The sequence below is a fragment of the Protopterus annectens genome, chromosome 12.part0 (genome assembly GCF_019279795.1).
Source record: "Protopterus annectens isolate FY-2018-M chromosome 12.part0, PAN1.0, whole genome shotgun sequence".
Taxonomy (NCBI): domain Eukaryota; kingdom Metazoa; phylum Chordata; order Ceratodontiformes; family Protopteridae; genus Protopterus; species Protopterus annectens.
Genome location: NC_056746.1, coordinates 1552808766 through 1552821075, shown reverse-complemented (window position 1 = coordinate 1552821075; position 12310 = coordinate 1552808766). Strand labels below are relative to the sequence as shown.

At 39.2% G+C, this 12310-nt stretch overlaps 1 protein-coding gene across 2 annotated transcripts in view; it reads right to left on the bottom strand.

The window, feature by feature from the left end:
- Positions 1-12310, bottom strand: part of LOC122817289 (galectin-3-binding protein-like) — a 302267-nt gene that overhangs the window by 140972 nt on the left and 148985 nt on the right. Inside the window, exons 1-2 of one of the 2 annotated variants that reach the window (XM_044090516.1) lie at positions 1290-1370; positions 1080-1154 (exon numbers count right to left, since the gene is read on the bottom strand). In XM_044090516.1, coding sequence (XP_043946451.1) covers positions 1080-1143 — 64 coding nt within the window. In that variant the 5' untranslated portion in view covers positions 1144-1154; positions 1290-1370. Of the gene's footprint in view, positions 1-1079; positions 1155-1289; positions 1371-12310 lie in introns of those variants that run through there. The other variant, XM_044090515.1, reaches the window with a different exon arrangement.

The window sequence follows — 12310 nt, the reverse complement described above, 5'->3', positions numbered from 1 at the left end:
GAACTATGGAACAAGCACTGAGAAGAATGCTTAAGATGTGTTTTCTGTGTAAAGAGGATTTCCATCCTAGACAATGGCATTCAGTTTTCTTGGAGACTTTTAATTTAAATCTTTATTTAAGTAGCCCATGGATGCACCTAAGTTAACAGTTGTGTACCTGCAGTGTTCATAAGGCAGACTGCTAGTATTTCCATTTTGTATGCCAGGATCTCAGCTACAACAGCAATAACAATACATCAAGAGGACAGTAGGATGCACTTTTCCAAGTCATGGAACATTTATGGTAGCTGATAACTAATCTGCACAAAGACTACATGGGCAGCAAAATGTCCTGGCTACTGTACTAGAGGCAGCGTGCATGCAATGTTCTGTATGCTGACTGCATTTAACTTACCCTAGTGAAAGAACAGTATAATTAATTTGCAGGATAAGTAATGTGCAGGGGCTGCTAAACTGTGGCCTTTATAGCTCCCAGGCCTACTGCTCATCCCATTAACTGTGCTATTCAGCTGGAAAGGAGATGCCTATCAAGGCAGACATAGAATGGTGATGATGAGTTCTGCAATTTGAAGCTCATCTGAGTATTTGATATAAAAAATTAAACAAAAACATCAAAAACGAATGAAAAACACATATGAAGTCTGTCTCCCTCACTGCTTTCTAAAGTCAAGATGCTGTATCCAGAGGAATTTCAAGGACACAGCCTACTCTGTTTCATTTTATTTATTTATTTTTGCTAACTTGCACAAGTTTTCTAACATCTGTACTTTTTTGTTCATTTTAAATATTGTAAGTAATGCAAAATGAGAGAACATTAGTCTGCACATTTTAAAACGTGAGATGCTGAAACTCATACAGCATGGGTCAGTGTCGGCAGTTAAGGACAAAATGATATGAAGAACAGGCTCTTTATGTCTTACGGCTAAGGTGAGGAAGTGGGAAAGGGATAATACTGTGATTAGGTTATGCAGAGTGGTTACTGGAAATAACGTTGCTCCCCCATCCCATTTTCTCACAGTCTTTTGTCGGCCTTGCTTATCATTAGTGCAAAACAAAGTGAAAAAAATCCCATTACTTACCATAGTCTGCCTCTATTCTGATGATCAGCAACAGTAACCAAGTGCATAAACAGCAGACCCTCATGGTGAGCTACTCTGTAAAAATAAAGAAAAAGTGTCAGGATGAGGGAACATTCTGCGGTAGGTCTTAGCCTGTTACAATTTTGTTTAATTTACTGAGAAAAGCACATATTTGAATCATAGCAGAGTCCAGCTGTATAATCTGCCAACCTTGAACTCAAGTGTGAATTCCTTCCATCCCCTCCCCTCAAGCTACAAACTAAATTATAAGGATTTAGTTCAGTCGAAGCAGATTTTTTCATTCGCACTGAGATTGATATTCATGGCACATGTCTGCATGACTGCAGACTCATAGCTGCAATAGCAGACCAACCCTTTTCTAGTCATTGTTAACTATGCAAATTTGCAAACTATACTATACCTATAGCTTGAAGACTAGTAGTCACTGACTTGGAGGTCTTACTAATAAAAAAAAAAAAAAAAAAAAAAAGGAAATATACAACACTAATGCAATAAACAATGAAATCTGTAGGGCTTTTATTGTTTATTTTTATTTTCCATCTTACAGATTAATCTAGTCAATGTTATGCTGTTTTTAGAACCTTATTTTGTAACAAACATGAGCTATGTTCTAGATTTTCAATTGTCAGTAAGCTTTTGGTAGCTGAGGATCTGTACAGTACACACTGGAAGAATGTCTTGTAACAATTTAAAGGGCTCACCTGCAACGTTATCTAACAAAGGAGAGAATGAAATTTGAATTACAGAATTGATTTTCTGCATATATATATATATATATATATATATATATATATATATATATATATATATATATATATATATATTATTTATTTAACATTTGTTTGCCAGGATAGTCCAGCTGGACCACTAGTGTCCATTTTCAGTGAAGTCCTGGGTTGAAAAGCTCCGTACAGAACAAAACATAATAAGTTGTACATGGTATAAGTAGTTGGTTACAGAGTTTGCATGGCACAGACAGTCAGGAGACTATATATATATATATATATATGTGTGGCCATCTATATGTTTTTGTGAACATTACAGTTATAAAAGAGTTAATACGCCTTGTCACCCTAATAGGAAAAGGTAAAGCAATGGCAAGGTCACATGCACGGACACAGAATAGGTTTACCCAATGTAGGGGCTATGTGACAAATCAAAAGCACTACTGAGGTGGTGAAATATTGATTATGAGTTTAGTCTGGCAGTGGGAAGATACAGAAATGTGACTCCTTTTCAGTTTGCAAGTTCATCTGAGGGCACAGAAAGTATTTGGGTTCTGGCACTAAAGTCATCACTTAGGCAGGAAAATTACAAGTCTGTGCAGCTCATGGGAACATAACATTTACTCCTTAAATATTACTGAACCAGGTAGGTGGGCTGGTCCACAGACCTACTTCAGTGATCACAGTCCAGACCACAAGGCTAAATGCAATTACAGATGGGTAGTTTATGGTAGCTAGTCAAGAAGAATGATTTTGGAAGATGGACAGAAACTGTAGTACCTGGAGAAACCCAATGCAGGCACAAGGACAGAAAGACAATGACTGGATGTCAGAATGGATTTCTGCAGATCAAAGGCAGAACTCCTACCGCTGAGCAATCATGCTGTCCACATTGTAGGGGGTTGCAAATATTACATCTTAGTCACAAGGGGACAGTCACTTGTGCAGTATGTACTGGCTTCAGTAATATCACATTTTTGTTTGAAAAACTAAATGACCTTAGATTTGAAACAACTTTTTTTTCTTTTGCTAGTCCACAAATCTTACTTATGCCTGGAGATGTCATGGTGTCATAGGGTTTACATTTATATTTCTGTGGCTGCTAGGGCACTGTATATCACACCGAAAGAACATAAAAGAGACATTATTAGAGACAGGAGAGAGCTTTGTGGCACTGCATTTTAGTACAACTTATCAAGATAACGCTAATTTGTTGATTTTGTTTTGCAGGTTGAAATATATACCTAATACATTTTTCTACCTGTTTTTTTTTTTTTTTTTTGGAAACGTAACCAATGCATCCACAAAGTATTTATTTTTTTATTACTTTTTTTACAAGAACATCTTTATTTTTTGAGACAAGCTCCAGCACATCTGTGAGCAGTGTGAGGCTTAATAACTAGCAAAGGTGAGAGCACATACAATGTGCAAAGGCAACAAAACGCATGGTGGTAAGAAGCAGAAAGTGCTTTGACAGAAGTGCTTACAGCACAAAATAATATATACATAACATGAGTGAACAAGAATTAAACCCAGAAGCAAGTGTTGATTTGTTATACCTCAAACTAGACAGCAATTCAGACTGGGGTCAGAAAATTTCAGAGATTATGTCAGAGGGGGCCTAATTTAAGTTTAAAAACTGGAACTTAAAAGGATACGTGCCATGTGCTATTTCAGCTTTTGATGATGATAGACCATTCATGAGGCTGCCGTTACAGAAGATGTCAATGATACTCCAAACGTACACAGGAAAACGAGTGATAACGGAAAGTAAAATACTCAGGTTACAGTAACAGATACATCGTTAGGATGTATATGTGCTGGGCAGTGGTGGGCCAGGACTATTCACATAAGAATGGCTATGGAAAATTCATTTGGCTTGATGCAGAATTAAAACTCTGAATGTGTCAACAAATGATAGTGCTACCTGCACCTGCTAACTTATTCTAAACAAGGATCTGGGGGTGGCATAGGCAACCTCAAGGGAATAAAGTTTCAGAGTGACAGAGAGAAAACTGCTACACACAAGTTTTACAGGGTTTGCTTAGTGCACTTTCTGCTGAAAAAAAGGTGGAAAAGGAACCTGGGCATTTGGATGAGTAACAATTTTCAATCTGAAGTAGAGTAAATAGACTACACCAATGGTTCCAGTCATAAAGGAGAAGGCTGCAGATATAGATATTTGTGTCAGATTCCAAGTAATCATCAACCCTGTGCTCCACATAGTCCAGCATCCTCTGTCTCACACAGAGGGTATATTTGATTCCTTACCAGAAGGAGAACATTTTCAAAGACTGATTTATCATATGGCTACATAAAAATAGAAGTTGAGGACTTACCTGAAATTTTTTTGACAATCAGCATCAACAAATGTGTATTCTGATGTGTTTGTCTTGTTTTTGACATAACTTCTGCTCCAACAATTTGGCAAACAGGCACAGTTGAAGTTTAAAAAAAGATATAAGTGGGATGCAGTGTTACCTTGATGATATTAATGATATTGATGATGTCACAGCTGGGAAACATGACGAAGAAGGTAAAGACCAGCTGAGACTTTATGGCTTAAGGACAAAGAGGAACGAGTGTAAGTTTGTCAGAGGTGAGGTCTTATGTTGTGAGTATAGCTTCAACAGAGGTAATAAAGAGGATTTACACAAATCACAGGAAACAGAGTGGTGTTACAAGCATCACACCCATAAATGTGACCAGCTTAGATTGTACTGGGAGTCTTGTGAGGGACTGTCACAAGTTTCTGCCAAATCTAACTGCAGTACCTTATACTATAAATGTTCTGCTATAGACAGAGACAGAGACAGATAGAAGTGTTTAAAGTTTTGAAGGTTTGATAACTAGACAGTTCTCATGCCCTGTGACCCCACCTTATCACTAAAGCTAACACATAGCCCTTCATTCATGGTACTGCTACTATGACATCCCACATGCTGCAGGATGGCATGGAACACCCAATTGCTTTTAAATGTAGATCATGTTTCATCCAGAGTACAGTTTTATTCAGTTTGACTGTGAAGCTGTAAGCCTGGTCTCACGGGAAAGGAAATGCATCTTCTGTCTATATAGATAAAGCTGGACATAGTTGATGAACATCAACCCATAGTTACAAATTCTAACCCAAGGAAGGAAATTCTAGTAATGCTTGCAGCATATAACACTCTTTTAGGAGCTTAAAAGTAATATAATAATGCTGTTATCCTATCATAACTTCCTTCCTTGACAGCAGACAAAGTGAGGCCTGATTATGAAGATCCCTTAGAGGTAGTCAGACTGATTCTAGTAGTATTGCTGCCTACGACTAATACACAGAGCCAAGAAGAAATAAGAAATGCCCATCATTTGTTAAAGATTTAGAACCTCACCATGCAATGGGGGCTAGCTAAGAATTAGCAGCAAGAGGCTTTGATGTGTGGTTCACATGTAGCCATTCATGTAAATCTACATGCTAGAATACTTGACAGTCTGCTCAAGGGACTCCATCAGAGAATTAAGAAGAACGTTATTACCTGCCATTGCTAAATAAATTGAGGATGAAGCAAGGTACAGTGCAAGATATAAAGTGGCTTAGAAATCACCACATCTGGCAAACTGCACTTCTGGGAGTAGCCATAATCACCGTGGCAATGAGTACACATTTACTTTGCCTGCCCATTCATTAGCACTGTGTTCTTATTAGCAGTTGATATTCATTCCAAATGGCCAGAGGTACTTTCTTTAATATCACTGACACTAGAGAAGACCAATATGGTTATAAGATCTGGAAATGGATTGCCTGAATAGATTATAACAAGGGACTATGATTTACCTACAAGGAGAATGACATTTTTATAAAGAGAAACAGCATTACATAAAGATAGAATTCCTTATCATTTGTCTACCAAGAAATTAGCTAAAATGTTCTTCTAGGCTTTCAAGAAGTCTATACAGTCCATGGATAAAGAAGACATTCCTCTGCAACACAAAGTGGACCAGTTCCTGTTTTCTTATTGTAAGTTAGTACATGCAGTTAAAAAAAAACAAACTAGCAATATTATTTATTTAAACCTCTTAAATCTCAATGTCTGAAGAGAGGTACAGAAGAAACACAGCAGAATATAGTACTCACACAGGACTAGTGAGATGAAAAATGGTCACATGGATGGCTAACCACCAGAATGTGTCTATTACCTTATACTGTGAATGTGGGTGATCACATGGACATGCATGTCTATCAGATAATTGTTGCACAACTGTAAGGCATAACCACAGAGATAATGGTAACCTAAGTTATATACAGTGGATATAAAAAATGCTAACCTAATTTGTATACAGTGGATATAAAAAGTGTACACACCCCTGTAAAAATGCCAGGTTTTTGTGATATAAAAAATGAGACCACAATAAACCATTTCACAACTTTTCCCACCTTTAATGTGACCTATAACCTGTACAATTCAACTTTAAAACAAATAAATATGTTAGGGGAATAAATATAAAAAATAAAAAAAAACATACAATAAGCTGGTTGCATAAGTGTGCACACCCTTAAATTAATACTTTGTTGAAGCACCTTTTGATTTAATTACAGCTTTCAGTCTTCTTGGGTACACACCTGCCATCAATTAATGCAAGCTATGGTTCACAGAGAGCTTACAAAGCAACAAGATTATCTCATTGTTGAAAGGTATCAGTCAGGAGAAGGGTACAAAAAATGTCCACAGCATTGGATATACCATGGAACACAGTGAAGACAGTCATCAAAAAGTGGAGAAATTATGGGGCAATAGTGATGTTGCAAAGAAATGGATGACCCTCCAAAATTGATGAAAAGACAAGATGAAAACTGGTCAGGGATGCTGCCAAGAGACCTACAGCAGCACTGAAGGAGCTGCAGGAATTTCTGGCAAGTACTGGTTGTGTACTACATGTGACAACAATCTCCTGTAGTCTCTATATATCTGGGCTATAGGGTAGAGTTGCAAGATGGAAGCCTTTTCTTACACAGAAAAATACCCAGGCCCAGCAAAAATTTGCAAAACAATACATCAAGTCTAAGCATGTTGGAAAATGTGTTATGGTCTGATGGGATCAAGGTTGAACTTTTTGCCCACAATTCCAAAAGGTACATTTGGCGCAAAAACAACACTTTGCATCACCAAAAGAACACCATCCCCATAGTGAAGCATGGTGGTGGCAGTATCATGCTTTGGGGTTGCTTTTCTTCATCTGGAACTGGGGCTTTAGTCAAGGTGGATAGAATTATGAACAGTTCCAAATACCAGTCATTTTTGGCCCAAAACCTTCAAGTCTCTGCTAGAAAGCTGAAAATGAAGAGGAATTTCACCTTTCAACATGACAATGACCCCAAGCATACATCCAAATCAACAAAAGAATGGCTTCACCAGAAGAAAATTAAAGTTTTGGAATGGCCCAGACAGAGTCCAGACCTAAATAACCTAGATAACCTGAAGAGGGCTGTGCATAAGAGATTATATCCAATCTGACAGATTTGGAGTGCTTTTGCAAGGAAGAGTGGTCAGATATTGCCAAGTCAAGATGTGCCATGCTAATAGACTCCTACCCAAGAAGATTGAATGCTGTAATTAAATCAAAAGGTGCTTCAACAAAGTATTAGTTTAAAGGTGGGCACACGCAATCAGCTTATTGTACTTTTTTATTTTTTATATTTTTCCCCTAACAGATTTGTTTGTTTTTCAATTGAATTGTATGGGTTATAGGTCAGACTAAAGGTGGAAAAAGTTTTGAAATGATTTATTATGGTCTCATTTTTATATCATAAAAAACTGGCATTTTAACAGGGGTGTGTAAACTTTTTATAGCCACTGTATCTCTGCCTTCTGATTCACCTGTCTTTGACACCACTGCAATAGAAGTCTCAACATCATAAGGCATATTGTTTCAGATAATCATCTTAACTCCAATAGTGCAGAGATATTATTAAGTAAGAAAGGGCATTCTGACTAAGTTACTGGGTGCTTAAAAGCTGAAATTATACTTATAATGTTAGTACATTTTCAGCCTAAGTCATAAAAGTAGTAAATATTTAGCTAAAAGGGGAGTAAGTGTACAATAATAAGGTTAAAGGATTCTACATTAGACTAACTCATTCACACCTGCAAGCTGATCATGTCGTGTTCTGCTCAACTTTTTTAACTCTTGCAGCATGTGGGCTGCCTTGTCGCATTTAAGCCTACAGTTTCGCAGTTGTTACCCTTCACTTCATGAAATTTTGAATTCTAGTAAGCTTGTTTTCCTCTTCTGACATTTCAGTTTATAGTAGTTGTAACTTTGAACAGTGCTCATTTTTTTCTGAATTATACTGCTTTTTTGTTTCAATAACTGTTTAAGTTGCAAATCAAACCATGGAGATGGACTGATGTTCATTTTCAATAGACAGTATGACTCTGTCACAAGAAGCATGTAATTAATATGTACAGTTTCCTGTTTCCATCCAAACAACTGTAAAGATCGTTCTAGTTACATTCAGCTAAATAGTTACAGACCTCATCATTTGGCCCATTTTGAAAATATATTTTTTGAAATGTTTTGGATACATGAATACATGATTTAGAAATATGGGTAGAAAGTGTTACAGTCAAATGATCACACATTACATCAAATCAAACAATCCATTACTCAAGTTTTAGATTTTTGGTTGTAGAGGCCCAATCATCATGCAGTCAATAAAAGTACAATTCAAATTCAGTGGGGGAAAATTATGCACTGAATAAACTCACCTGATAACACTAGATGTCATATTTTAGAGTCAGGATACAATTTGCAATCATCCATTTATTATTTTATGCTAACAAGCTATTAACATCCTTTAAACAAGATGATTATAAATTAAGTGTACTATTGGGAAGATGTAATACACTCAAATAAAAGTATTGTTTACCACTTTTCATTTTAGTAGCCAAACTAGTAGAAATATATGGGTCAAAATTTACCCTTTGCAAGGGCACAGCATAAGACATCCAATACCAGCTCAGTTATAACCTCTCCAGTTCTACCAATCCTGCAGTCAGATATCATCTAATAATTCAAACAATGGGTCTCTCAAAAGTGCAGCTCAATCCTTAATTAATATATAAATACCACTCAGGTTTCTGTCCTACCTGTTATCAAAATAGTCACATTTCAGATATCCACTTAATATATACAATGTATGCATATTAAAACTGACTGCATAAAATGGATATTGAAAAAAGTACTGCAAATTAAGAGTTTTTACAAATTCAGTAGAACTCTAACTCATGTCTTACAAAGGCAAATGATCACACATTACATCAATTCAAACAATCTAATGCTCAAGTTTTAGATTTCTGACTGTAAAGGCTCAACCAACAACCAATTAAAAAAAGTATAAGTCAAATTCAGTGGTGGGATTATGTACTGAATAGAATCATCTGATGACACTAACCCCGGGATTCATGAAGCTTGCACCAGGCGCAGGCGTAGCGTCGGCGATCTAACACCAAATATGGCCACCGAGCGATTCAGGTACGAGCTGTTTCCATGTGCACTACTTGCATACTCCACACCCGCACAGCTCCCGGTGCATGTATGCTAATTACCTCATGCACAGCAGTGTAGCATGCAAATGAAAGTGTATAGCAATTCGGGAAGTCGTGCAGGCGTAGTATAAGCATACAGAAATGTAAACCAAAAAAAAAACGGTTTACATTTTTCAAACATAAAATCGCTCCATGACAGTGGACCAAACTCACGTTTTATACTGTTAATATATGCCAATGGCTAAATATATAGCCATTGACATAAAAAAAACATGCACAACATATAAAAAAGAACATTTAATGTCATGCCCACACTAACGCAAAGTTAAATCGCAGGGCATCGGTGCGCAAATGGGATCACAATGAAAATATAATTATATGGAATAAATCTGCAATGTAACACATTTCATGAATTCCCCATAATAAGCAATGGCACGCATGCTACACCACACCATGACACAAGGGTTGCTAAGCGGCTGTGACAGTGTTCTGAGCAGTAACTAGGAATTAGTAGGCAATGCCATGCAAATGAGATGAATCACAAAATCCCTGTTGGCGTAAGGATGTACATCACAGCGTAGCGGTACAACACCGAGATGTGGCCTGGAGATAAAGATGACATCAAGAGAGGGGTGTGCCACCTTAGCTGTAAGCACATTGGAGCATTGCTAATCTGGTTTGCCTGTTGCAAAGCAAAGCTGCAGGATAGGGGTGTGTTGAAGTAGCCATACCTTTGCTTAGCTGAGAGCACACAAGGTAACTGAATATGCATGTGAACGTGGATGAAAATGCTCCTGAAACCCGGTAAACAGCTGTGCGCGGTGAGAATCAGAGCCAAAACTGGAAGGATACGGGAAAAAAATAAGGAAATGCTACAGCATGGTAATTGGAGTACAAATTAGTAATTAACACCTAGGAACCCACAGTGGGCCATTGACAACAGCTAACAAGCCTGTTAGCAGCTACCTGCAGAACAGGAACGGGGAGGTGCTGTACTGCAAAGAAAAGAGAACTGTCACAGCAGAACAAAGCAAACTTGCAGTAGATCAGCTACATAACACATTTTGCAACACAGTCCTGGGTTGCAAAAGTACAAAACAAGAAAGCTGGCAGCTTGGATGCATGCCTGACAATGGGAGGGGAATCGGGTTGAAACGTGAAGTAAAGGGCAATAGATGAATCATGGCAGCCAAGCGTAATTCAGCACCAAAGGCCCCACAATATCAGTACCCGCTGTAAAACCCATAATTAAGATACCCTGCAGCTGGAATTGCACATACACACCCAATTACACCAGCAGCATCCATAGCACAATAGTATTAAGTGTGAAAACACCTCACACACTTGTGTATTACCAGACACTCTGCACCATTGGTGTATATAGATGGGGAACTTTTAATATGTACATGTTAGGGGCTGCCATAGCTTTAATTCACCAGTATGTGTTGGAGACTGCAGGTGGTGTGGAGGATGATGCTGACAACCAGCTCAGGCACTGGAGGAGGAGAAGAGTGTTCAGACCCAGGGTAACCTGCCAGGGGATACATGATCTGGATATAGTAGCGCGTTACAGTGTGGACAGGGACACCATACAGCAACTTGTTGAGCTGTGCCGGCCACACCTAAGAGCCAGAAATAACAGATGGAAACCCATCCCAGTAGACACGAAGGTATGTGTAAGCTTGAGAATACTATCCACAGGTACCTTTCAAAGGCCAACTGGGGATATCATGGGGCTCTCACAGGCATCAGCATCCAGAATACTCCACCAGTTCCTTGATGCCATGTTACCAAATGCCAATGAGCACATATACTTCCCCCGAATGCAGGAGGAGTTGACCAGCAATATGCGTCTCTTCCACTGTGTGTCAGACTACCCAGAGGTACTGGGTGCAATAGACTGCACGCACATACACATCAAGTCACCACTCGGTGAGCAGGGTAGGCGATACATAAACCGCAAGAGATCCCCCTCCATCATCTGCCAGGTCATGTGCAATGCCCAGGGCATTATCATGGATGTGTGCTCTGGCAGCCCTGGAAGCTATCACGACTCCCACATCTGGCATGCCTCACAGCTGTATCAGGTATTTGCCAGGGAGGACATCCCATATGGCCACCTGGTGGGGGATACTGGCTATGCACTGGAACTGTGGATGATGACTCCCATCAGAAATGCACACACACCCATGAAAGAACACCATAATGAGGCACACGCACAAACCAGAATCATCACAGAGCATGTGTTTGGGATGCTGAAATCATGGTTCTGTTGCTTGGACATATCTGGTGGAGCCTTGCAGTACTCTCCAGGCATGTATGCCCACATCTTCATAGTATGTGCCATGCTACACAATATGATCCTGTGGAAACAGCTGCAGCAGGGAGAGATTGATGAAGGCCCTCACAGCCCGCCACCATTGCCAAGGGCCCCACAGGCACAGAGGGACTCAGACCACGAACACCCTGTGCCAGCCCCAGTAGGCAGATGGAGGAGTACCCAGTATGCCCATGCCTTGGCAAAGAGGGAACGTATAGCACACACACTGACAGTGTAGGCACCTACGGACTGACACCCTTCTCCACCTGCACACGCAGTAAACATGGATGGCACACACACACGACCACCTGTAAATTGTCATGTATAGGTAGTCTACTGTGTGCATCCTACATAGGAAGCCCTCAACTATTGTACACACAACTGCCATTGGCACAAGGTAAGTCAATACCTGAACAGCAAATTAAGCTATCAGCATGTGTTGATGCTGTATGTATAGGTTCATAGGTACATAGGTGGGTACTTGGCTAACTGCCCAAGGCCATTCATAAGCCTAGCCAAAATGTGTCTGCTGTTGCCACCCTATTGATTAACTAACTGTCCCTCTGTGGAGCAGAGCCAATTGCGGGATCCCTGGAGTGTATGCACTTTTCTCCACCCACTCTGCAAGGATTCCCT